Source organism: Scylla paramamosain, unplaced genomic scaffold (assembly GCF_035594125.1).
Source record: "Scylla paramamosain isolate STU-SP2022 unplaced genomic scaffold, ASM3559412v1 Contig29, whole genome shotgun sequence".
Lineage (NCBI taxonomy): Eukaryota > Metazoa > Arthropoda > Malacostraca > Decapoda > Portunidae > Scylla > Scylla paramamosain.
The window spans coordinates 684,527-712,362 of NW_026973694.1; the positions used below are offsets into that span (position 1 = coordinate 684,527).

The window sequence follows — 27,836 nt, forward strand, 5'->3', positions numbered from 1 at the left end:
TTGTTTTGCCTGTAAGAAAGATAATATATTTAATCTTCATGATGATGAAGAAGAAATATAAAAGTGACACACACACACACATAGACACACACACATACAGACATTCAACCATAATATTTTCAGTTCTTTTTAATGCTGAAGAAGGGATACAAAGGTAATACACAGACATACAAGCATAATATTTTCAGTTCTTTTTAATGGTGAAGAAGGAATGCAGAGGTGACACAGACATGCAACCATAATATTTTCAGTTCTTTTTAATGGTAAAGAAAGAATACAAAGGTGATGCACTGACATACAAGCATAATATTTTTAGTTCTTTCTAATGCTTAAAAAGGAATACAAAGGTGACACTCAAACATACAACCCCATGATCTTCCTGCACAGGGTACCTACATCCACCACATGATGGGACCTACTCTCTATCAGTTCAGGTTGGTGAGCGGATGCTTGTGATGCTGGCAGCCAATGGAGATTCAGACAGCGAAGTAAGACAGACAGAAACACTACTTATTCCATGTCTTGATGAGTTTTTTCACATTGCTTGTCTTTATTTTGAGAAGTTTTAAGAAGAAAAAATAAAAATGTGATCTTTTTTTTTCTTTGTATAAGTGATTGACATGATTTATTTTGTTGCTCATTTGCATTTTGAGAAGCTGGGAAGCTTCTGAGAAAAGTAGAAATATAAGCTTTATTATTATTATTTTTTTTTGTGTATGTAAATGATACACATGATTTATTTGATTTAATCTATACATGGCCTCCCTATCTGTATGTATGTGTGTGTGTGTGTGTGTGTGTGTGTGTGTGTGTGTGTGTGTGTGTGTGTGTGTGTGTGTGTGTGTGTGTGTGTGTGTGTGTCTAGTGTTTTACTTCCACAGTTTGAAGTTATGCAGTGGCAAGAATTTGAACTTAAGAAGGGAACACCTGCTTATTTAGAGATACGGTTCCAGACTAGAGGTTGTTATTGTTACTATTATTATCATTACTATTATTATTATTATTATTATTGTTGTTGTTGTTGTTGTTGTTGTTGTTGTTGTTCACATTCTGTGCATCTTTTTTTCAGCTATACCAGAATTTTTTTTTTTTCTTATGTAGGAAGGACACTGGCCAAGGGCAACAAAAATCCAATAAAAAAATATGCCCACTGAAGTGGGTCTATTTTCCCATAAAAGGGTCAAAGCAATGGGCAAAAACTGATGAATAAGTGTCTTGAAACCTCCATCTTGAAGGAATTCAAGTCATAGGAAGGTGGAAATACAGAAGCAGGCAGGGAGTTCCAGAGTTTACCAGAGAAAGGGATGAATGATTGAAAATACTGGTTAACTCTTGCATTAGAGAGGTGGACAGAATAGGGGTGAGAGAAAGAAGAAAGTCTTGTGCAGTGAGACTGCGGGAGGAGGGGAGGCATGCAGTTAGCAAGTTCAGAAGAGCAGTTAGCACGAAAATAGCAGTAGAAGACAGTTAGATATGCAACATTGTGGTGGTGAGAGAAAGGCTGAAGACCGTCAGTTAGAGGAGAGGAGTTGATGAGACAAAAAGCTTTTGATTCCACCCTGTCTAGAAGAGCAGTATGAGTGGAACCCACAACGACATGTGAAGCATACTCCATACATGGACGGATAAGGCCCTTGTACAGAGTTACCAGCTTGGGGGGTGAGAAAAACTGGTGGAGATGTCTCAGAACGCCTAACTTCATAGAACCTGTTTTAGCTAGAGATGAGATGTGAAGTTTCCAGTTCAGATTATAAGTAAAGGACAGACCCACGCTCTTGAATCTTCTGAGTTTTCCACCATCTGGCTACGACTACAGAGTCACTCTCAAACTAAATTTATCTGTGCTGTATACCTCTCACCTAACTCCTCTGACTAAAACAAATTCTTTGACTACTTAACTTCCAAAGTGGAGCACATTCTGACCCTCTTCCCTTTTGCAGAGATCTCCATTCTTGGAGACTTCAGTGTTCACCACCAGCTTTGGCTTTCCTCTCCCTTCACTGACCATCCTGGTGAACTAGCCTACAACTTTGCTATCCTCCATGATCTAGAGCAATTGGTGCAACACCCTACTGGTATTCCTGACCGTCTTAGAGATACGCCCAACATTCTTGACCTTTTCCTGACCTCAAATCCTACTGCTTATGGTGTCACCCTTTCTTCTCCGTTGGGCTCCTCCGATCACAATCTCATATCTTTGTCTTGTCCTATCATTCCAATCTCTCCTCAGGATCCCCCTAAGCGAAGGTGCCTCTGGCATTTTGCCTCTGCTAGTTGGGGGGACCTGAGGAGGTTTTTTGCTGATTTTCCTTGGAATGACTACTGCTTCCGTGTCAGAGACCCGTCTTTGTGTGACGAGCACATAACAGAGGTGATAGTGTCTGGCATGGAGGCGTACATTCCTCACTCTTTTTCTCATCCTAAACCTTCTAAACCTTGGTTTAACACAGCTTGTTCTTGTGCTATACATGATAGAGAGGTGGCCCACAAAGGTACTTAAGCCATCACCAGAATCTCATGCACTTTATATTTCTGCCTGGAACCATGCCAAGTCTGTTCTCCAACTAGTCAAAAACTCCTTCATTAACAGAAAATGTCAAAACCTTTCAAGATCTAACTCCCCTCGTGACTTCTGGCATCTAGCCAAAAATATCTCCAATAACTTTGCTTCTTCCTCTTTCCCTCCTCTATTTCAACCAGAGGGCACCACTGCTATCACATCTATTTCTAAAGCTGAACTCTTCACTCAAACCTTTGCTAGAAACTTTACCTTGGATGATTCTGGGCTTGTTCCTCCCTCTCCTCCACCCTCTGACTACTTCATGCCACCTATTGAAATTCTTTGCAATGATGTTTATGGAGCTGATGGTCTCCCTCCTATTGTTCTCCGAAACTGTGCCTCCGTGCTTGCACCTTGCCTAGTCAAACTCTTTCAGCTCTGTCTGTCAACATCTACCTTTCCTTCTTGCTGGAAGTTTGCCTACATTCAACCTGTTCCTAAAAAGGGTGACCGTTCTAATCCCTCAAACTACCGTCCTATTGCTTTACTTTCCTGCCTATCTAAAGTTTTTGAATTTATCCTCAACAGGAAGATTCTTAAACATCTATCACTTCACAACCTTTTATCTGATCGCCAGTATGGGTTCCGTCAAGGCCACTCTACTGGTGAACTTCTGGCTTTCCTTACTGAGTCATGGTCATCCTCTTTTAGAGATTTTGGTGAAACTTTTGCTGTTGCCTTGGGCATATCAAAAGCTTTTGATAGAGTCTGGCACAAAGCTTTGATTTCCCAACTACCCTCCTACGGTTTCTATTTTTCTCTCTGTAACTTCATCTCAAGTTTCCTTTCTGACCGTTCTATTGCTGCTGTGGTAGACGGTCACTGTCCTTCTTCTAAATCTATTAACAGTGGTGTTCCTCAGGGTTCTGTCCTGTCACCCACTCTCTTCTTATTATTCATTAATGATATAATCCAAACTTCTTGTCCTATCCACTCCTACGCTGATGATACCACCCTGCACTTTTCCACATCTTTTCATAGACGTCTAACCCTTCAGGAGGTAAACATATCACGCAGGGAAGCCACAGAACGCCTGACTTCTGATCTTTCTAAAATTTCTGATTGGGGCAGAGCAAACTTGGTATTGTTCAATGCCTCAAAAACTCAATTCCTCCATCTATCAACTCGACACAACCTTCCAGACAACTATTCCCTCTTCTTCAATGACACTCAACTGTCCCCCTCTTCTACACTGAACATCCTCGGTCTGTCCTTTACTTATAATCTGAACTGGAAACTTCACATCTCATCTCTAGCTAAAACAGCTTCTATGAAGTTAGGTGTTCTGAGACGTCTCCGCCAATTTTTCTCACCCCCCCAGCTGCTAACTCTGTACAAGGGCCTTATCCGTCCATGTATGGAGTATGCTTCACATGTCTCGGGGGGTTCCACTCATACTGCTCTTCTAGACAGGGTGGAATCAAAAGCTTTTCGTCTCATCAACTCCTCTCCTCTAACTGACTGTCTTCAGCCTCTCTCTCACCGCCGCAATGTTGCATATCTAACTGTCTTCTACCACTATTTTCATGCTAACTGCTCTTTTGATCTTGCTAACTGCATGCCTCCCCTCCTTCCGCGGCCTCGCTGCACAAGACTTTCTTCTTTCTCTCACCCCTATTCTGTCCACCTCTCTAACGCAAGAGTTAACCAGTATTCTCAATCATTCATCCCTTTCTCTGGTAAACTCTGGAACTCCCTGCCTGCTTCTGTATTTCCACCTTCCTATGACTTGAATTCCTTCAAGAGGGAGGTTTCAAGACACTTATCCACCAATTTTTGACCACTGCTTTGACCCGTTTATGGGACTGGCATCTCAGTGGGCATTTTTTTTTTATTAGATTTTTGTTGCCCTTGGCCAGTATCCTTCCTACATAAAAAAAAAAAAAACCTATAGATATGTGAGTAGTAGTAGTAGTAGTAGTAGTAGTAGTAGTAGTAGTAGTAGTAGTAGTAGTAGTAGTAGTAGTAGTTGTTGTTGTTGTTGTTGTTGTTGTTGTTGTTGTTGTTGTTGTTGTTGTTGTTGTTGTCATCATTGTTGCTTACTGACACAAGTAATACAAAAGTTACAATATAATTTTTTTTTGTCCAGCTGAAATAGAAATTAAAATAATCTCTTGTGGATGTGTAATAGCAGAGTCAAACCAGGCATAACACACACACACACACACACACACACACACACACACACACACACACACACACACACACACACACACACACACACACACACACACACACACAGACACACACACACACACACACACACATGGAGCATTCATGGCTTTAAAGATGAATATGACAAATTAACTTTAAAAGACAGAACATTACAAGGTTGACTCAATCATATAAAATTGTAATTAGTTAAGAACAACACACACACACACACACACACACACACACACACACACACACACACACACACACACACACACACACACACACACACACACACACACACACCACACACACACACACTTTTTTTTGTATATTCTAAGCAAGATATATACATGAGAGACACAGATGGAGAACAAAACTACTAACATTACTTTCTCTTACACACTTTTTATATTCTCAGCAAGGTACACAGCAGAGAGAGAGAGGAAAGAGAGAGAGAGGAGGAGAGAGAGAGAGAGAGAGAGAGAGAGAGAGAGAGAGAGTGAGAGAGAGAGGAAGAGAGAGAGAAGAGAGAAGAGAGGAGAGAGAGAGAGAGAGAGAGAGAGAGAGAGAGAGAGAGAGTAACATAACTAAAGCCACATTCTCATATACACTTCTGTGATTTAAGTAAAACATGTTTATGAGAGAGAGAGAGAGAGAGAGAGAGAACGAGAGAGAGAGAGAGAGAGAGAGAGAGAGAGAGAGAGAGAGGAGAGAGAAAGCCAGAAATATAATCATACTCGACACTCCTGTCCTCAGGTTTGCTTTGCTGTGAGGGGCAACATGCAGGGCTCCATGTCAGTCCAGTACCTGGTGAGGGACAAGGAGGGCAATGAGGAGGAGGAGACTGTGCTACTGGAGCGTTCTTTTCCAGCCAACCGGTAGGATGTTAGAATGAAAAGTGTTCTGTGTAGCTCTGTCCATGCTGAGTGTTCTGTAGCATGAAGAAAAGGAATACAAAAGTGAGGAGGTAAAGGTATCAGTTGATGAAGATATCATATCTGCTTCCTTCTTCTTGTCTTTTTAACCATTAATACTATGGTGATTGTCCATGAATGACTGTATCGTGGGACGATGATCATTCTGGAAATCATGAGAAATCATGATTTTTCATGCCACACGTTTGTTATTTTCCTCCTGCTTACTCAAATCGGAAGGCTGTTGTAAGTATCTAGCAACTCTCTTCACTAGCTGAGTTGCCGCTGTGACTATTTCAGTTTGGTCTCACTAAGCTTTTTTTCCCTCCTGGAGATAACATCTGGTAACTCCCATGACACTGAGGGTGGAACACACCCACTGAGTGAAGGGAGCAATGTGGATAGTGACCTAAACATGTCATCTGGGAGTGATGCGGATATTACTAATGAGAGTGAAGACAGTTTATGTTTACAGTAAAATCCCTCTCATCTGGCATTCAAGTATCATGGCAGCTTCAAGTATCCGGCACATTTTTCCCCGAGCCTTAAAATCAATAAAAAAATCAATGTGTACTCATAAAATAATCGATTAAAGTTCCCACGCGAGGCATACTTTGTCCCCTCGCCACCAGAGCGCACTGCTTCGCGCCACCCACGGCCCACTGCACTGTGTTTATTCAGTGGCTCAGTCCCGCGTGTGCACTGTTTATCGCCTGACACCCTTCATCATGCCTAAAGTTGTAGAAAAGAGTAAGCGTGTTGTGCTCACACTTAAGCAGCTGATCAGATCAGCTGCTGATTAAGATCAGCTGATCTTTGTTATGGTAAGATGCGTGAGTGTAGGGTGGTGATAGTGGATATAATTTCACTTCTATTCAAGTATCCGGCAATATTCAAGTATCCGGCATGTCGGTGGTCCCGTTGATGCCAGATAAGAGGGATTTTACTGCACTAGCCAAGTAAAAAAAATTTACAAGCTACCTTTGTGTATGAGAGAGAGAGAGAGAGAGAGAGAGAGAGAGAGAGAGAGAGAGAGAGAGAGAGAGAGAGAGGAAGAGAGGAGAGAGAGAGAGAGAGAGAGAGGGATGGGTTGGAGGAAAAGGGGAGGGCTTATCAAGTGATGTTTGACATGACAAGCCTAGTCTCGTGTACACCTTATAGCTGAGAATTCCAATTGCATGTGCGCACACACACGTGTGTGTGTGTGCGTGTGATAAGACCCTCTCGTATCACTCACGCTATTTATTTGAAATTGGAGATGGAGGAAGGGTAAAAAGGCAACCACTTCCCCTCCTCTGACAGTCACAGTGGACCTCTGTGGCCACCTCTCAAACTTCCATCTCTCTCTCTCTCTCTCTCTCTCTCTCTCTCTCTCCTCTCTCTCTCTCTCTCTCTCTCTCTCTCTCTCTCTCTCTCTCTCTCTCTCTCTCTCTCTCTCTCTCTCTCTCTCTCTCTCTTCTCTCTCTCCTCTCTCTCTCTCTCATTGGAAGTACAATTTTTCAACCCAAATGAAATGCCCAAAAGGAGAGAGAGAGAGAGAGAGAGAGAGAGAGAGAGAGAGAGAGAGAGAGAGAGAGAGAGAGAGAGAGAGAGAGAGGAGAGAGAGAGAGAGAGAGAATTTGCGCAATGTTATCGCACTTCAAGTTAATTCTGCTCGGCGGGTTACACCGCGCGTCAGGGAAGGAACTTTTGATATGCTTTAACTTTACTTTCAAGGGTCATAGTGTGATGGAAAGTACATCATTGCATTCAGAATTACAAAGAGAAATTAATTTTTAAAATAAAATTATCTTCTGGCATTTTCTAAGTTTGCCATATTTACCCAGAGATGGAGATGGAAATTAACTTAAGGGGTTAAAGTTTCTATACAACTTGCTTCTATTGAACATGCAATGTGATATTAAAGGAAAGAAAACAGAAGGTAAAACAGGTCAATAAAAGAGATAAAAGATAGGAAAAAAGTGCCTTATTTTGTTTTTTTGATCTTCAGGTGTTTTTTTCCCACAAATGATGGTTACACCTCACTTCTACACTGCAGATCAATAGTTACACCTTTCTCTTCTTTTATAGAGCAAATAGTCTTCCAGCATGACCTCACCAACAAGCAGTTTAACCTTTCCCTGCAAAGAATAACACCTGTACACACCTTCCTCCTCCACATTATACAATACCTAGCCAGCTTCTCTCTCAGTCTATCCATCTACCATCCATCCCACATGGGTTGGACCAGATGAAGCTCCACACACTCAACATGCCCTGCCAACCACTGGTGGAAAGAGACAGTCTTGTGGACCACCTTATTACATCCCAGGAGCTTCAGCATAGCACAGCTGGCCATGTACATCCATAGCAAGGCCTGGCACCATACATTGGATAAGTACTTTTGAATCATGTAATAATAAAACCAAAAAACTTTTATAGGAGTTAAAAACAAGTATTGCTGTTTTCATTCTGTTCATTAATGCCCACAGCTGGACGTACCACTGTGAGGATCTGATGGAGGCAATGGTCAGTTCGGAAAGATCCATTTACAAGACAGGAGACACATTGCTGGTGAAGAGTGTGAGTCTCCCAAAGCCTGCAGGAGTGACTGATGATGTGTATGTTGATGAGGTGGCCTTCCTCACCACCCCAACTTCTGGTAAGTGTGAGGGAATCCATACATCTGCTGTTCATACTCTCTAATAGTAAAACACACACACACACGCACACACACACACACACACACACGTTGAGAGCAGACGTGTCAGGAGCAGCTGCGCAGACTTGCCTATTTGTGGGTACAGGGTCCGAGGTATTTTCTTAGCCTGGCTCCATACAAAAGTATAAGAAAGTGCACAGTGTGGGGTGGAGTTTTTATGGAAGTAGAAAAAGATCGGAGATGGAATAGATGAAGTGAAAATTGTGGGTGAAAGCACCGAATCCAAATTGGTTGTAAACAAAGCGTGATGGCGGCCGCCGCCGCGTCGCCGTCGCCCAGAGGCACACCAAAATTTGAAGGATTTAGTGAAAAGGATATACAGGTAGGCAAGTTAAATGCAAGATTATGGAAATTAGAAGAAGAGAATGAAAAGATAAGAGAGGAAATAAGAGGATTGGTGACATTAGTCAGAGGAAAGGAGATAAGGAGAAGGGACTTAAAGACACGAACGACATTGTTGAAGAGCTGGAAGAGTTGAAAGGAAGGGAGTTAAAAAGAGAAAGGGAAAACAAGAAACTGAGAGAGGAAGTGGAAAAGATAGTGGATTTAAATGTAAAGTACAGTGAAGAAATACAAGAACTCAAAAAAGAAAATGGAAAGTTAAGGAGCATGGTGGAGAAGGAAGAAGTTAGGATAGATGAAGGCAAAATCCAGAGTGAAGTAAAAGGCTTAGTTGAAAAGGAAGTGAAAAGTTGGAAAGAAGAGAGAGAACAAGAGAAGATAGATATGACAGAAATAATAAGAAAACAGCAAGAAGAACATGATAAAGAGATGGCGAAAAAAGTAGTGAAAATCATTAAGGAAAAAGATAACATAGTAAGGGATACGGTACAAAAAAAGATGTGCCTGATGGTGTTTGGGGATAAAGAGAAGACCATATCAAATAAAGTTCTAAGAGAAAGAGAAGAATTACAAAGAGCAAAAGAAATCATTGGGAAAATTGTAGAAGAAGGAGATGAAACGGATATACAAATAGAAGTGTACAGGATTGGGAAATATTCAGAAGGGGGGAAACGTCCCATGAAAATAAGACTTAATACCCAAGCGGCAGCCGAACACATCTTGAAAAGAACGAGTTTGTTAAGAAAGATAGAGGGTATGAAGGATATATATATATATATATATATATATATATATATATATATATATATATATATATATATATATATATATATATATATATATAAGAAGAGAAATGAATGAGGAGGAAAGAAACAAGGTGAAAGAGTTAAAAGAGGAGGCCAAGACAAAAAACGAAGAGAGAACACAGGAACAGGCAGAAAGGTATATATGGAGAGTGATAGACATGAAAATGAGGAAATGGTGGTTAAAGAATGCGGGGCAAGAAGTAAGACAACAAAGAGAGAACACAAAAGAAATGGGTCCACAATAAATAAAATTAAAGTTATGTATACAAACATAGATGGATTAGTGTCCAGCCTAAGGGAACTAAGAGATTATTTACATGAAAAGAAACCAGAAGTGGCATGCATTACGGAAACAAAACTAACAAGGGAGATTAATGTTGAATTTGAAGAAGAAGGATATAACACATGGAGAAGAGACAGAAAGAATAAGGGAGGAAGAGGAGTGATGATTCTAGTAAGAAAAAATATCTTGATAGAAACAGTGGAATATGGTGAAGGGAGGTCAGAAACATTGAGAGTGGAGATCAAGATCCAAGGACAAGAAAGCAGAAAAATTATTGTTGCATACATGCCTCCAAAGACCAACACTTGGGGGACTGATGATTATAAGCACATGCAAAGCGAGTTCATAAAAAGTATAGATGACATGCTAAAGATAAGAAACAAGGTGTTACTAGTAGGAGATTTTAATAGCAAGGAGATAAACTGGGGGGAGATGGAGGTGACAGGGATTGCCAGTACATGGAGTGAAGAATTTTTACAGACTATGATGGTAAACACGATGGATCAATGGGTGAAAGAAAATACTAGGTACAGAGGGGAAGATGAACCATCACTCCTAGACTTGGTTTTTACAAAAAAGCCAGAAAATGAACCAAGTATAGAATATTTGTGTCCAGTGGGAAAAAGTGATCATGTGAAGATGGAGATAGAGATCAAAGAAGAAGTGCCAAAATTCAATGAGGAATATAAAAATGAGAGAAAAAATTATGCTAAGGCAGACTTTACAGGGTTAAAGAAATTCTACGGAGAGCTTGATTGGAGTAATTTATTAAGAGGTATGGAGGTGCAGAAAAAAATATGAAGTGTTTTTAAGCAAGTTTAGAGAAGGTGTTGAAAGATATGTGCCAAGATATAAGGTAAAAGAAAATAAGAAAGTGTGGTTTAATGCAAAGTGTGCAGAGGCAAAAAAGAAGAAAGAGAGGGCATGGAAAAAAATGAGGAAACAATGGAATGAGATAAATAGAGAAGAATACAGGACAGCTAGAAATGATTATGTTAAAATAAGAAGAGAAGAAGAAAGAAATTTTGAAAGAGATGTAGTTGGAAAGTGTAAAGAAGAACCCAAACTTTTCTATAGATATGTAAATGGAAAAATAAAGCATAGAGATACCATTACAAAGCTGAAGAAAAATAGAGAAATTTATGAAACCACACAAGAGATGGCTGAGATACTGAATAAAAGCTTTAAGTCTGTATTTACAAGAGAAACTGTCTTTGCATCACTGGGAGATGAGGAACAACAGAAAGGAATAGCAAACATACAAGTGGAAAGAAAAGAAATGAAAAGACTACTGGAAGAGCTAGATACTAGGAAGGTGATGGGACCAGACAAAGTAAATGGATGGATATTGAAAGAATGTAGAGAGGAACTGGAAGAACCAACATGGGAGATAATTAACAGTTCTTTGAAGGAGGGAAAAGTACCAAAGGAATGGAAGAGAGCAAATATAGTACCGTTATACAAAGGAGGTAATAAAATGGAACCACTGAATTACAGACCAGTCTCACTCACGAGTATTGTAAGTAAACTCTCTGAAATAGTCATTAAAAACAGATGGGTGCAATATCTTGAACAAGAAAATATAATAACAGAAAAACAATTCGGTTTCAGGAAAGAGAGATCTTGCGTAACAAACTTACTGAGCTTTTATACAAGAGGAATAGATAAACTACAAGAGAGAGATGGTTGGGTTGATGCAGTCTATTTAGATCTGAAAAAAGCTTCTGATACAGTTCCACATAAAAGTCTCGTATGGAAACTGGAACATCGAGGAGGGCTAAAAGGAAAAATACTTAAGTGGATGAAGGATTATCTCCAAGGTAGGGAAATGAGCACAGTAATCAGAGATAATAAATCAAGTTGGTACGAAGTAACAAGCGGAGTACCACAAGGGTCTGTGTTGGCACCTATAATGTTTCAGGTCTATATAAATGATATGACTGGGTTTAAATAGCTACATTAACATGTTTGCAGATGATGCAAAATTGATGAAAGTAATAAAGAACCAAGAGGATTGTGAGGAACTACAGAGGGATATTGATAGAATTTATGAATGGAGTAAACGATGGAAATTAGAATTCAATATAAAAAAGTGCCATGTAATGGAGATGGGAAGAAGTAAAAGGAGACCTTCATGGGAGTATAAGATGGGAGGAATCACAATACGAAAGAGCAAAGAAGAAAAAGACTTGGGAGTAATAATTCAAGACACGCTATCACCAGAAAAACACATCAATGGAATATTTGGCTCTACATATAATTTGCTAGCAAATATCTGGGTGGCATTTAATTACCTAGACAAAGAAATGATGAAGAAAATCATAGCACACATGATACGCCCCAAACTGGAATACGCAGCAGTGGTATGGTCTCCACACAAGAAGAAAGATATAAGGAAATTGGAAAGAATACAAAGAACAGCTACGAAAATTATACCTGAATTGGAAGACCTAAGTTATGAGGAAAGACTGGAAGAAATTGGATTACCAACACTGCAAGAAAGAAGGGAAAGAGGAGACCTGATAACAATGTTCAAATTAGTAAATGGCATGGAGAAGATAGACAGAGATGACCTAGTTCTAAATGTGGAGGAAGGAGATAGACGTACAAGGGGACATATGAAGAAATTAAAGAAGAGTCATTGTTTGGGAGATATTAAGAAATACAGCTTTCCGCATCGAACGGTTGAAATATGGAATAACTTAAAAGAAGAGGTGGTTGCGGCAAAGAGTGTGCACATGTTTAAAGAGAAATTGGACAAATTCGGGTATGGAGACAGGACTAATTGAGCTTTGGCTCGGACCCTGTACTATACAACTAGGTAAATACAACTAGGTAAATACACACACACACACTAACCCTTACTGCCTCCTCCCCTGCCACAGTGACACAGATGTACCCGCCCGCCCTCAAGCAGAAGGGAATCCTTATTGAGGATGTGGCAGTCAAGAAGGTGACAGAGAATGGGTACTCCCTGGAATTCCAGACCACAAACTGCAAGACTGGAATGCCCCTCCTTGGTCTCCTGCAGGTGGAAGGTAAAAATAATGAAGAAGGCGAAATGTTTATCCTGTTTTGTCCTCCATGTTTTTTTTTTTTTTTTTTTTTTTTTTCCCGTCACTCTGTTTCCTCTTCTTATCTGCTTTTTTTTTCCCCATGGAGTTTGTGGTATTTTTACTCTTTTTTTATTTTAATTTATTTATCTTTTTTTACTTTGTTTAGTAGTGTCATGATGCTGGATGTGTGTTATTGGATCATGAGATGAGAGAGAGAGAGAGAGAGAGAGAGAGAGAGAGAGAGAGAGAGAGAGAGAGAGAGAGAGAGAATCATAAGAAAAAGATGCCTTATCATCCACATTTACATTCAACAATAAAGGAAAACAATGCAGCTTAATATATTTTCCTTTTAGTCTTAGGTAACCCATTGACAAGTCTGGGGACTGACACCTTTAGTGGGCCCTTTTCATTTGTGTTCCATCATATTGTTGCCTTAAACAAAGCCACCCACATACTAAAAGAAGGAAAAAAGACAAAACTTAATACACACTGCCATAAAACCCACAGCATTAATCAGTACTTTTCCCACTCTCTCTCCCTCTATCAGGTCCTCCAGCAAGCTTTGACACTCAGGTGACAGTCACATGCTCCTCTCAGACTGCCACGGGTCCCCTCGCTGGCAACTGGGACCTCGGAATTCAGGGGCAGGTTGTAAAAGGTTTGTTGGGAGACTGAACTATGGATGTCACAGGCCAGTGTTCCTATATGTCTTGCTGTCTTATCTTATTTTCATTTTAACAGGCTGCAGTGGAGGTTTCCTCAGGCTTTTAAGAATGCCATTGGTAGTTTAAAAGGCTCTAGTGGAAGTCATTTAATTTTTCAAGGGTGGTCAGTGGTAGTTTGAAAGGCTTTAGTGGAAGTTATTTAGTTTTTCAAGGGTGAAGTGAGAGTTTAAAAGGCTGTAGTGGGAGTTATTTAGGTTTTCAAGAGTGAAGTGGTAATTTTTAAAAGGCTCTAGTGTAAGTTATTTAGTTTTTTCAACGGTGAAGTGGGAGTTTAAAAGGCTTTACTGGAAGTTATTTAGGTTTTTCAAGAGTGTTTTATAATTCTGGTGCAAGCTTAAGAAGGACAGTAGTAGTTTAACAGGCTGCTGTGGAGGTTATTTGGTTTTCAAGGTGTTTTATGATGCTGATGATAGTTTAAGAGGGGTAGTGGTAGTTTAGTGAAGTTTTCAGAGATATTTTTCATCACTAATGACAGTTTCATAAGAATTCTGCACTTTTAACAAGCTGAATTTTGGAGATTTTCAGCTGTTTTTCATAATGTTAATGATGGTTAAGGAAAGATTCTGCATCGCTCACTCACTCACTCACTCACTCACTCACTCATTTTGGCAGACATTCCAGCAGGTGTTGACCCAAAGGTCCTGGAGGGCATTCTGGAAAGTGCCCTGGGAACTGATCTCACAGTCCAGTACTCCGGCTCCTGCAAGAACTACCACTACTACATTGAGTGGGAGGAAGATCCCGGCAGAAAGGAGCTGGTGGAGATACACACAGATAACCTGATGTTTGATGGGTGAGGGATTGGAAGTATTTGTTGCTCTCTCTTCTGTTTATTCCCATATTTATTTAGAGTTAGATGTGAAAAACCTGTATTCTTTGGTGGCAGAGTTACGAGATTTGTCTCTTCTGTGTGGAATAATTTTCTCTCAGCCTTGGCATATGTATGTATGTATGTATGTATGTATGTATTTTCAGCTATCTTCTTTCTTTACACTGTCATATTTATTTAACCTATTCCATGGTATCTGTTTGACCTAATCCTTTCTTCTTTGTAGGGTCATTTTCCTTACTGTATCCTATCCTATCTTTTTGACTTACTTGCTTCATTATTCGGGTATTTTCTTTATGCAATCTCTATTTAACTTAACTGTCTCTCATTTGTTGGGTTATTTCCTTTGTCCTATCTATATGTTATGGGGGGAAACAGCCTTGGCATATGTATGTATATATTTATGTATGTACGTATGTATGTATGTATGTATTTTTAGCTATCTTCTTTCTTTACTCTGTCTTATTTATTTAACCTATCTATCTGCTTTTTCTACCATTTTTGTTATTCTGTTATTGCCCATCTGTTAGGTTAGGTTAGTCCATTTGTTCAAGTTAGGCTAGATTTGTTCACATGTTTAAGTTAGGTTAGGTCAGTCCATTTGTTTAAGTTAGGTTAGGCTAGTCCATATTTTTTTTTTTTTTTTTTTTTTTATGTAGGAAGGACACTGGCCAAGGACAACAAAAATCTAATAAAAAAAAATGCCCACTGAAATGCCAGTCCCATAAAAGGGTCAAAGCAGTGGTCAAAAATTGGTGGATAAGTGTCTTGAAACCTCCCTCTTGAAGGAATTCAAGTCGTAGGAAGGTGGAAATACAGAAGCAGGCAGGGAGTTCCAGAGTTTACCAGAGAAAGGGATGAATGATTGAGAATACTGGTTAACTCTTGCATTAGAGAGGTGGACAGAATAGGGGTGAGAGAAAGAAGAAAGTCTTGTGCAGCGAGGCCGCGGAAGGAGGGGGGGCATGCAGTTAGCAAGATCAGAAGAGCAGTTAGCATGAAAATAGCGGTAGAAGACAGCTAGATATGCAACATTGCGGCGGTGAGAGAGAGGCTGAAGACAGTCAGTTAGAGGAGAGGAGTTGATGAGACGAAAAGCTTTTGATTCCACCCTGTCTAGAAGAGCAGTATGAGTGGAACCCCCCCAGACATGTGAAGCATACTCCATACATGGACGGATAAGGCCCTTGTACAGAGTTAGCAGCTGGGGGGGTGAGAAAAATTGGCCGAGACGTCTCAGAACACCTAACTTCATAGAAGCTGTTTTAGCTAGAGATGAGATGTGAAGTTTCCAGTTCAGATTATAAGTAAAGGACAGACCGAGGATGTTCACTGTAGAAGAGGGGGACAGTTGAGTGTCATTGAAGAAGAGGGGATAGTTGTCTGGAAGGTTGTGTCGAGTTGATAGATGGAGGAATTGAGTTTTTGAGGCATTGAACAATACCAAGTTTGCTCTGCCCCAATCAGAAATTTTAGAAAGATCAGAAGTCAGGCGTTCTGTGGCTTCCCTGCGTGATATGTTTACCTCCTGAAGGGTTGGACGTCTATGAAAAGACGTGGAAAAGTGCAGGGTGGTATCATCAGCATAGGAGTGGATAGGACAAGACGTTTGGTTTAGAAGATCATTAATGAATAATAAGAAGAGAGTGGGTGACAGGACAGAACCCTGAGGAACACCACTGTTAATAGATTTAGGAGAAGAACAGTGACCGTCTACCACAGCAGCAATAGAACGGTCAGAAAGGAAACTTGAGATGAAGTTACAGAGAGAAGGATAGAAACCGTAGGAGGGTAGTTTGGAAATCAAAGCTTTGTGCCAGACTCTATCAAAAGCTTTTGATATGTCCAAGGCAACAACGAAAGTTTCACCAAAATCTCTAAAAGAGGATGACCAAGACTCAGTAAGGAAAGCCAGAAGATCACCAGTAGAGTGGCCTTGACGGAAGCCATACTGGCGATCAGATAGTAGGTTGTGAAGTGATAGATGTTTAAGAATCTTCCTGTTGAGGATAGATTCAAAAACTTTAGATAGGCAGGAAATTAAAGCAATAGGACGGTAGTTTGAGGGATTAAAATGGTCACCCTTTTTAGGAACAGGTTGAATGTAGGCAAACTTCCAGCAAGAAGGAAAGGTAGATGTTGACAGACAGAGCTGAAAGAGTTTGACTAGGCAAGGTGCAAGCACGGAGGCACAGTTTCGGAGAACAATAGGAGGGACCCCATCAGGTCCATAAGCCTTCCGAGGGTTTAGGCCAGTGAGGGCATGGAAAACATCATTGCGAAGAATTTTAATAGGTGGCATGAAGTAGTCAGAGGGTGGAGGAGAGGGAGGAACAAGCCCAGAATCGTCCAAGGTAGAATTTTTAGCAAAGGTTTGAGCAAAGAGTTCAGCTTTAGAAATAGATGTGATAGCAGTGGTGCCATCTGGTTGAAATAGAGGAGGGAAAGAAGAAGAAGCAAAGTTATTGGAGATATTTTTGGCTAGATGCCAGAAATCACAAGAGGAGTTAAATCTTGAAAGGTTTTGACATTTTCTGTTAATGAAGGAGTTTTTGGCTAGTTGGAGAACAGACTTGGCATGGTTCCGGGCAGAAATATAAAGTGCATGAGATTCTGGTGATGGAAGGCTTAATTACTTTTTGTGGGCCACCTCTATCATGTATAGCACGAGAACAAGCTGTGTTAAACCAAGGTTTAGAAGGTTTAGGACGAGAAAAAGAGTGAGGAATGTACGCCTCCATGCCAGACACTATCACCTCTGTTATGCGCTCAGCACACAAAGACGGGTCTCTGACACGGAAGCAGTAGTCATTCCAAGGAAAATCAGCAAAATACCTCCTCAGGTCCCCCCAACTAGCAGAGGCAAAACGCCAGAGGCACCTTCGCTTAGGGGGATCTTGAGGAGGGATTGGAGTGATAGGACAAGATAAAGATATGAGATTGTGATCGGAGGAGCCCAACGGAGAAGAGAGGGTGACAGCATATGTTTAAGTTAGGTTAAATTAGTCTGTTTGTTTAGGTTAGGTTAGTCCATTTAAGTTAGGTTAGGCTAGTCCATATGTTTAAGTTAGGTTAGGTTAGTCCATTTGTTTAAGTTAGGTTAGGTTAGTCCATTTGTTTAAGTTAGGTTAGGTTAGTCCATTTGTTTAAGTTAGGTTAGGTTAGTCCATTTGTTAAAGTTAGGTTATGTTAGTCCATTTGTTTAAGTTACCCATTGCTCCTTCACAGAACTCTAAAAACCAAGATCATTCGTGACTCAGCCAGAGTCCTTTGGCACAGCCCTCTTGAGACAGACTTTGTGACCACTCATAGGGACTCTCCTCATGTAAGTCCTTGCTGATTGGCAGAGAGAGAAAGAGTGAGAGAGAGAGAGAGAGAGAGAGAGAGAGAGAGAGAGAGAGAGAGAGAGAGAGAGAGAGAGAGAGAGAGAGAGAGAATATAGGCATGGATCACTAATGATAATGATATTTTTACTGCAAGAGGGACATTGACCAAGGGCAACTAAAAGAAAAAAAAAGCTCAGTGAGTGCCAGTAACCTACAGGAAAGTAAAAAAGGATCATCCAAAACTGGAGGATAAGTGTCTTCAAACCTCCCTCTTGAAAGAGTTGAAGTCACAGGAAGAGGGAAATACAGAAGCAGGCAAGGAGTTCCAGATGATGAGGATAACTAATAACATGATCTTGCCTCATTGCTATCAGGTGACAGTACAAGTGAATGGTTACTTTGGTGCATGTCTTGGTGCCTGTGCCTTCACCTACAATGATGCCACCACTCCCATGCTGACTGGCATGTAGCTCTGCCTCTTCCCTGGCTTTCCTTCATCAGGTAAGGGCCCATGGCATTCCCTCACCCTCACCTTCACCATCTAATTTAACTCATTCCAAACTTGTATTTTTCCTGACAGGCAAGGGGCTGCAGCACACCCTCACCCTGAGTGGCATGGCCATCACTGCCACCCAGCTCACCTGCACTGTAGCACTGTGGGGCGGCTTGCATTCAGTGGCACTCAGCATGCAGCCGGCTGGCTCGGCACTGCTCCCCTCCCCCATCATCTACATGGTGCCAGTCACCGTGGTTGCACTCAGCATCACGGAGGGAAGCACTGGTGGACAGTATCCTCTCACTGTGACTGGCACTGGCTTCCCAGACAGTGATGGGTGGGAGGCTGGCAGTGCCATTATGACTCTGGGTGGCAAGAAGTGTGTGGTTATCTCTGGTGGACCCACAGAGGTCACCTGCACAGTGCCTGCTGGTGTGAGTATAAAGTGTGTGTGTGTGTGTATTTACCTAGTTGTATTTACCTAGTTATGCTTTATTGGAAAAGAGTTATGCTTGTGCTGTCCCATCTCCATATCTTTTAATATCCAACTTAGCCTTGAATCCATGTATACTTTCTTCATTTACTATCTCCTCATCCCAACTGTTCCATACATCAATACTTCTATATGGGAAACTATACTTTTTGGTGTCTCTTCTACAAGCACTCCTCTTCAGCCTCTTTCCATGTCCTCTAGTGTCCCGTGTATCCCAGACCATTAAGTTGCTCCGGTCCACCTCCTCTACTCCCTTATATGCTTTATATATCGCAATCATGTCTTCCCTTTCTCTCCTCTTTTCCAACGTTTGTAGATGTATCCTTTCCAGTCTCTCTTCATATGACAAGTCTCTGATACTTGGTACCATCTTCGTAGCTGCTCTCTGAACTCTCTCCAACTTACTTTTATCCTTTTTCTTGTATGGCGACCACACTACTGCTGCATATTCTAGTCTGGGTCTTATCAGCGACACGATCATCTTCCTGACCATCTCTTCATCCATATATGCAAAGGCCTGCCTTATTCTTCTCAACAAGTTATAGGTTACTCCTGTAATTTTGCTAATGTGTCTCTCCGGGGTCAGGTTCCCAGTCACTGTAACACCGAGATCCTTTTCCTCTTCTGCTCCACTCAACCTTACACCATTCAACACATAATTTCCTTTTACTCTTCTTGTACTTTTTCCAAATTCTATTATTTTACACTTCTTTAAATTAAATTCCATTTCCCATCTATAACTCCACTCTGATATCTTGTTCAGGTCTTCTTGTAACGTTTCACAGTCCTCTGCACTCTCAACTTTCTTCAGCAACTTTGCATCATCCGCAAAAAGGCTCATGTAGCTTTTCACCTTCTCCGTCATATCATTTATATAGACTGCAAACATGATTGGTAAGTACTGAGCCTTGGGGTACTCCACTTATGACTTCCCTCCATGATGATTTTTGATCTTTTACCAAGTTTCTCATTTTTCTGTTTGTCAAGAAATTTTCCATCCATCTCAGCAAGCCCCCCCTTAGCCCACCATTATGCTTTAACTCCACAACAATTTCCTGTGTGGCACTTTATCAAAGGCTGCCTTCAGGTCTAAATAAACACAATCAGCCCATCCATCTCTTTCTTGCATTATATCCACCACTCTAGAATAAAAACTCAGTAAGTTTGTAACACACGATCTCCCTCTCCTAAATCCAAATTGTTGCTTTAATATCACTTCATTTCCTTCTAGATACTGCATCCATTTATCCTTCACCAATCTTTCACACATTTTGCACACCACACTTGTTAGAGACACAGGTCTATAGATTAAGGGCTCCTCTTTACTACCACCTTTGTAGATTGGCACTATGTTAGCTCTCTTCCATTCAATTGGGACTCTACTTTCAATTAGGGAGCTTTCTATAATATTATGTATTACCTATGTCAACTGCTGATTGCACTCTTTTAGTATCCATCCTGACACTCCATCAGGTCCAGGGGCCTTCCTAACGTCTAGTTCCTCCATCTGTTTCTGGACATCCTCTTCAGTCACTTGGATTTCCCCGAGACCCATTTCCTCACTCATCTCACTCTGGTACACAAATGTTTTCTCTTTTGTGAATACTGACTGAAAACTCCTGTTCATTATCTCTGCCAATTCAGCCGGATCCTCATACATTTGACCATTCACCTTCAATCTGCTTATTCCTTCTCTATTTTTCATTTTGCTGTTCACATATCTGAAGAATAGTTTTGGTTTCTCTTTGCATTTGTCCATAACATCTTTCTCATAATTTTTTCTTTCTTCCCTAATAACCTTTACATATTAATTTCTTGTGGTTGTGTAGTTTTGCCACAGCTCCTGCTTTTTTTTTCCTCCGCCATCTATTCCATGCCGTTTCCCTCTCCTCCCTAGCTATTTCACATCTTCTATTATACCAGTCATTGTTATATCTTCTCTTTGTCTCTACTTTTGGTACATATCTTTTCACTCCCTCTTCATAAATATTGATGAAAGCTTCCCACTTCTTTTGCACATTACTTGCTGTGATAAGTGTACTTCAGTCCCCTTCACCAAAGTATCTCCTCATTTGTTCAAAATTTTACTTACCATAATTAAATCTTTCACTTTTATAATCTTCACATCTACTCTCCTCTCTTTTTTCTTTAATACAAAACCTTATCATGACATGGTCGCTTTTTCCTAGTGGACAACTATAGTTCATGTCTTCTATAATATCTGTTTCTTTTGATAATACCAAATTGATGGCTCCTCTGCTCCTCTGTATCTTGTGTTTTCCTCAACCCACTGTGTCATAATATTGTTCATTGCCAGTTTCAGAACCTTATCTTCCCATGAGTCTTCTCCTCCTCTTGTGTTCCACTCCTCCCAATTTATCTCTTTACAATTAAAAATCTCCCATTATAACAATTTTGTTGTTTTCTTTAATTTTCTTTACAAGCCATTCTTTTGTCTCACTCAGCAACTGTTCATTCTCTTGTCTATTCCAGGTCTTTGTTTTTGGTGGGACATACACTACTGTGACATATTGTATTCCTCCTCTTCCATTTATTAGTTGTAAGTTTAGGCCTTCCACCAAGCCTTCTGCCTTTTCCACTCTCCACCCTGATACCCTTTTTAACAAGTATCATCACCCCACCTCCTCCTTTTCCACATCTGTTTCTTATCCACATATTGTACTTCCCCCTCCTAAATTTGATGTCTCTGAATCTCTTAGTTTAGTTTCTACCATTGCCATGATGTCTGGTTCATTTGCTTTCATAAATTCATTCACTTCATCCATCACTGAAACTAAACCATCCACATTAGTGTATGCCACTGTCTATGTCCCTCCCTCTCTTGGAGCTGTGCCTCTGCACCCTTCACTCTTCACATGTACCACTTCCTCAACCTTAGGTCCATTACTCTCCAGAAGAAAGTTCCTTTTCCTCTTGTGTTCTCTGTTCATTCCTTTCTTTTGCTTCACTTCTCAATTCATTAAGTTTCTTCCTTTCTTCCTCATTCATTTCTCTTCTAATCCAGACTTATTTAAACTTGTTACTTTTGGCTAGCTTCCATGCATTTGCCAATGTTTCTTCAGCTGTTGTTTGGGATTTTAGTTTGATTTTCAATGGTCTACTTTTTCCTTGATCATATTTACCAATCCTGTACACCTCTATTTCATCTTCCAGCTTTGTATCCCCTTCGTTTATCACACTCAGTACTAATCGAGCTGTTTTTCTTTGTTCTGCTTCTCTTTTATACCATTTTTTTTTTATCTCACTTTCTTCCAGGCCAAAGATCATTACACTCTTCTTTTTATCTACAGTGTCTCTTACCAGATTTTCCTTTTCCTTTATTACCTTTATAAACTCTCTTGTCAAGCGTTCTTTACCTCTCTGGTCCTTCACTACTTCTCTATAACTCACTTTTTTCTCCAACTGTGTGTGTGTGTGTGTGTGTCAGTGTGTGTGTATGTGTGTGTGTGTGTTTGTTCTTATGTAATTTTATTTTTAAAGAATTTAGTAAAACTTGTAATGTCTTATCTTTTAAAGTTAATTTGTCATATTTATCTTTAAAGCTATGAATGCTTTGTGTGTGTGTGTGTGTGTGTGTGTGTGTGTGTGTGTGTGTGTGTGTGTGTGTGTGTGTGTGTTTAAAGCTATGAATGGTTCCTGCACACATAAATTGGTCAGTCAGTGCCTTCCACTGGCTAATTGCTCTGTCAGGAAAACTATATTTATATCACATACAAGCTGCATCACACATAGCTTGGGTGATTTGCGCCCACAGCACAGAAAGATAACACCAACAACATACATATGTTGGTGTTACATTTTTTTGGTGTGGCTACTTTTTGCGTATGAGACAGAGCCAAAGCTACATGTGATGCTGCTAAGTGAAAAATGTATTTTAGGATTAGAAATACTATTTTCTCACATTTTCTTTCCTCTTTTGTTTGTACAATTTCTTACTGTAAGAGTGTGTCATGATGGTGATGATGGTGGTAGTGGTGTTAGGTTAGGCCAGGCCATCACCTCCTGACCCTCTCCACTCTGGCAGGAGGCACGGTGGATGTGGTGGTGGATGTGGGCAGCACAAGTGGCTCCCTCCCTTCCTCCTTCACTTATGACGTCTCACTGTCACCCACCATCATTGGCCTTTCCCTCCACACCCTCTCCCTCTTTGGTGAGTCTCTTATCCTCCTCCTGTTCCTCCTCCAGTTGTGGAAACAGTGAAGATCTAAGTCATAACAAATATTTTCTCTAATGTGTTTCTGTGTCTTATTTTCTCCTCTCTCACAGGTCAAGAGGAACAAACTTTGGCACTTCAGGATCAGTTCATGTGAGTGTCATTCTGTCCTTCCCTCCCTCCCTCCCACCCAGTAAAAGTCAGGAAAACATAACCTATTCCCTCCATCTCAATCTCAATCTCAATATTTAATGTGTAGGGTGCATATGGGGAGCTGGCTGCAAGGAGATGTCAGAGAGGGAAAAGGTTATTTGGGGGTTGGGTGAGGGGAAAACTAAGTGTCCAGGGTAGGAGTTTTATGTGCATGTTCTGAAATGTGGGAGTGTTAGGTGTTTGAATGCACGTGCTGTGTTTTTGAGGGGGAGTCCGTTCCAGCTGCATGTGGTCCATGGAAGTGTGAGTGCTTGAAAGAGTCTGTGTTATTGTGGTATGTTGAATATTTGTGGTTGTGTGTGTTATGGGTACTAGCTGTGTGTGGTGTAAGTATTCATGTTTGTTGATGTCAGTTTGATGGTTTGTGAGTTTGTGCATTATTGTCATTATTGTTAGTCTGTGTGCTTCTCTGTGAAGTGTGAGGGTGTCCATATTTAATTGTTTAATGCGTGTTGTTATGCCAGAAGTTTGTGTGTAATTGTTTTGTAATGAACCTGGCTGTAGCTATGTTGAGCTTTTCCAGCCTCTTTATATTTGTCTGTGTGTGTGGGTCCCCAAGACAGTGACCTGAGGGACACCTGAACAGACAGGGACAGGGTCAGATGCAACACTGTCAAAAAGAACACGTTAGGTCCTGTCGGAAAGAAAAGAAGTGACCCAGTGAAGAATTGGTCCAGTGCTGCCACAATGCTGTAGTTTCAGAATCAGTCTTTTGTGGAGTACTTTGTTAAAGGCTTTGGCAAAGTCTAGCACGATAGTGTCAACTTGTTTGGCATCACGTCTGTCTGGGTGTCTTGTAATGTCATGGTGGGTAACAGTGAGTTGTGACTCGCATGATAATTTTGGTTGGAATCCATGTCGTGTGGTCTGATAATACGTATGTTGTTTGTGTCAAGATGATTTATTATGTGTCTGTGTATGATGTGTTGAAAGATGTGGGAGATGATAAAGATGGGAGAAATGGGGCAATAATTAGAAGGGTCACTCCAGACACCTGCCTTGAAAATGGGGTGACATCAGCACAAAGCCAGTCAGAGAGAAGAGAGGATGCATGAAGAGGTTGGGTAAAGATCACTTAGAGGATGGGTGGAAGGCTGAGAGCAAGGATGGGGGCACAAGTCTTAAGGAAAAAGGGGGGGGGACTTTTATCAAGTCCAGGTGATCTAGTGGTGTCCAGAGTCTGTGGTGACCTCTGCATTCGGTCTGTCCTGATGTCGAGGGGAGGGAATGGGTGGGTAAGGGCTATTTGGCTTGTGTGGGGTTTTTCTGGATGAATACAGAGTGGAACTGTGTGTTGAGTAAGTGCTCTTTGTGTTCTGGCGTGGTAGCAAGAGTGTCGTCGCAGTCTTTAAGGACAAGTACTGTACTTGATGGCTTATAAGCCATGCCTTTTTACCAAAAAAAAGTCTGAGAAAATAAGCATGCGTCTTATAAGGCCAAGGTTCAGCTTTGGAGCAGTGGCCACTGGTAAGTCTGTGGCAACAGTGGCCTTTAAAACAAACCCCAAACATCTTTGCACATGTAAACAAAGTGATGACCATTTCTACACTTCAAAAACAACTTTTTTTTGGAAGATAACAATGTATAACAGGTGGTACTTACCAGTAATTCACATAAAATAACACCAGTCAGGAAGAAATTAAGTGATGACCCTCACATTGCATGTACCAAAACAAACTCATGGTGGGTCACACACCAAACCTGGTGACACGTGCAAGATTCACTGTGTTCCTTAGTGTGATGCCGTTATTCCTTGAAGTGAGACACACCTTCATACAACTGAAATTGTGCCTATCTTCTAACATTATTAGCTTGCTTACATGTTCAATAAAACTCAAAGCTAATGAGAAACTATTGTTTTTTTAGAAAATAGCTTACTATCTAACAAAACAAAAGGTTTTATAAGTGAAGAGAGCATCATACAAACTTTAGTATCCCTCTGGGCTCTGACAGTGTCTTTGCCTACACCATATTTGTTCACATCTCACAGCAGGATTGGTGTATGGTAGTGTTAGTAGGTCCTAGCAAATATAGAAGTTTTTAAATGTAAAATATTGGGGTCTAATAAGGATCTGAATATGTAAGAGAGGCCTTCAAATTTCAGTTGAAACCTTTCAGTCCATATTCAGAGCATATTTATCTTTTTTTTTTTTTTTTTCAATGCCTGCCCAAAGTGAGGTGTGCCTTATAAGCCCATGCGTCTTATGAGCTGTCAAATACTGTATGTTTGTTTTGTCCTGTCTGCATGCCTTGAGGAATTTGAAGAAGTGTTTGGTGTTGTTTCTAACATTATCTGTGAGATATCTACAAAGGTGTTCACGTTTGATCTTCTTTATGTTTTTTGGCAAGATTCTTTTGGAAAGATCTGAAGGCGGCCCATTTCCCTGGTGTGTTCTGTGATTGTTTGCATCTGTCATCTCTGTTTTCTGTGGTGTTGTTTCCATAGGTTCCTGGAGAACCAGGGGAGTGTATGTCTACATGAGGGTGTTTTCTATGGGCTGTAGTTGTTCATGGTGGTGTGTATGGTGTGTCAGGCTGTTCCAGTTTCTTGGAGGAGTCCAGAGTATGAGTCAGAAGATAGAAAATTGTCTCTGTAGAGCGTTTAATTGAGTCTGTCAGCTCTAGAGTAGAGTAGGATTGACCCACATCTGTGTTTTTGTCTTGTCGGTAGAAGGTCTATGTCAACTGGAACATTGTTGTGGTCATTTAGTCCTGGAACTACCTGGGTGTTTATTATATTGTGTATGTTGTTTTTGAGAAGGTCTAATGTATGGACTGTGGTGAGAAGGCCTCTGGCACCAGAGGGGTGTGTGGCAGCCTGTTTTTGTTGGCTTGAGTACTGTTTGCATGAGTGAAAATGTATTTTTGTTGTCAATTAGTGTGTTGTGTAGCTGGCACCTGTTTGTGTGGGGAATGATAGGGTTGAAGACATCAGTGTCATAGGGATTGGAGGGGGACATAGTGGTCCAGTTGATGTCAGGGAGGTTGAAATCATGTACAATCCAGATGTGTTTGTCTGGTGTGAGGTGTGAAAGAGCTGTGTGAAGGTTGTGTGAGTATTCTGTGTTGGAAGATGGAGGTCTGTTGAAAGCTGCAAGTAGAACCCCATGGCCTCTCTGCACAAGACTTTCTTCCTTCTCTCACCCCAATTTTGTCCTCCTCTGTAATGCAAAAGTTAATCTGTATTCTCAATCATTCATCCTTTTCTCTGGTAAACTCTGGAACTCCCTGCCTGGCTCTGTATTTCCTCCTTCCTATAACTTGAACTCTTTCAAGAGGGAGGTTTCAAGACATTTATCCTTCAATTTTTGACAACCACTTTTGACTATGCTTGGGGATCAGCACCTCAGTGGGACTTTCTTATAAATGTATTGCCCTTGGCTGGTTTCCTTCCTACATAAAAAAAAAAAGTGAATTACAGTTAGAAATTTTTATGACTGTCTTGCTAAATGGTGGAGGAAAGACTTCTGCAGAATCTGTGTCGGGTGTTAAGCATGTTTTGGTACCTACAGTGAAGTCTGGGTCATTTGTGTGTAGGGCAGGAGAGGCACTGGGAGAGGTTGCTGGGGGAGTTGGGGAGTGGGGGAAGGTTTAGGTGAAGGGGGTGTAAGAGAGGTGAGGGTAGTCATGATGTGCAGGAAATGCCAAAAGCAATGGGAAATGGCCCTGGTTGACAGATTGATGGACTGGTGTTACAAGGGTGTTTAGGTGATGTGGAGCTTGAATGTCTTGTTGTGTGGTGGGATGTGTGGCTAGGTGTTGGTGGTTGTGAGGGTGAGTGTTGCTGGTTCATGGAAGGAAAATGTATATGAGATTTGTTAGTACTGTGTGTGCATAGCAGGTCAAAGGAGCTAGAGGTTGGAATAGGAGGTAGTGAGAAAGAAGATGTAGAGACATTAGGAGAGCCACATCTGCTGCAGATACACACGATACTATTGTTAATTGATCCGTGGTGTACCTGTGCAAACGATCTGATGCAGCCGACATGACACCACACAGCATGCTTGGACCGGTTACAGCAGATATCACATTGGATGCCCCTTTGCCTCACTAAGCTGCTTTGGCACAAACTGTCTTGAATGTGTGTTTGTATTGTTGTGGTGTGTTTTGGAGCAGTGTGAAGCATCTTGGCTAAGTGTGATGTTGGTGCTTGTGGATGATTTGGATGTGTGGTGTGGGGATGTAACTGTTCATGTCTGCACATGGCATATTAGTGTGTGTAGTGTAAGTGCCAAGAGTATTCCTGTTACCATGCTGAAGGCAAGGTGTAGCAGTATGTGGCATCTGTACTGGTGTGTTCTTACCTTCCATGAGAGTGTGCTTGTGTGGTGTTTTCTTGTTGTTGGCCAAAGCAACATTGCTGTTGCTGGTCATGGTGACTGGAACAACTGTTTCTGACATTTATGTGCTGCCTTGCTAGGAACATTTTTTTTATTCTAAGAAAGTGATAAGACTTATTGAGTTAATAAAAAAGTAAAAAAGAGGCCAGAAAGATTTTAGAAATTAAATTGTGTGTCAAAGCAATGTATTGAACATTTATCTGAGGAGAAGGCAGGGCAGGGGAGGGGCCAGGTGCCGGGGAACAGGAACAAGGGTAGGGAGCCGAGGTGGAAATGTCCATTCATCTCAGAGTCAACAACCAAATTCCCTAGTACTGATATAAAGTCACTACTTCCCCCCCTGACCTTCCTAGTAACCCTGACCTAACCTATCACTTTCCCAATACCCCTGACCTGACCTATGACCTCATGCCGCCAGATC

The 27,836-nt window shown here is 41.0% G+C and overlaps 1 protein-coding gene across 6 annotated transcripts; it reads left to right on the forward strand.

Annotated features, from left to right (window-relative positions):
- The first annotated feature begins 198 nt into the window (after window positions 1-198).
- Window positions 199-22,859, forward strand: LOC135097691 (uncharacterized). Of its 6 annotated transcripts, XM_063999652.1 has the most exons (10): window positions 199-488; window positions 866-960; window positions 5,474-5,595; window positions 7,862-8,272; window positions 12,649-12,801; window positions 13,367-13,477; window positions 14,157-14,337; window positions 17,602-17,698; window positions 18,074-18,200; window positions 18,280-18,415. In XM_063999652.1, the coding sequence occupies exons 4-9, from the start codon at window positions 8,128-8,130 to the stop codon at window positions 18,167-18,169; spliced, it is 783 nt and encodes a 260-aa protein (XP_063855722.1). In that variant the 5' UTR covers window positions 199-488; window positions 866-960; window positions 5,474-5,595; window positions 7,862-8,127; the 3' UTR covers window positions 18,170-18,200; window positions 18,280-18,415. The 6 variants fall into 6 exon arrangements, 2 of the variants coding, with proteins under 2 accessions (XP_063855722.1, XP_063855723.1); XR_010265977.1 differs by lacking the exons at window positions 17,602-17,698; window positions 18,074-18,200 and adding an exon at window positions 22,734-22,859 and having other exon boundaries at window positions 204-488; window positions 18,280-18,629; XM_063999653.1 differs by lacking the exon at window positions 18,074-18,200 and having other exon boundaries at window positions 287-488; window positions 18,280-18,441.
- Window positions 22,860-27,836: the final 4,977 nt, after the last annotated feature.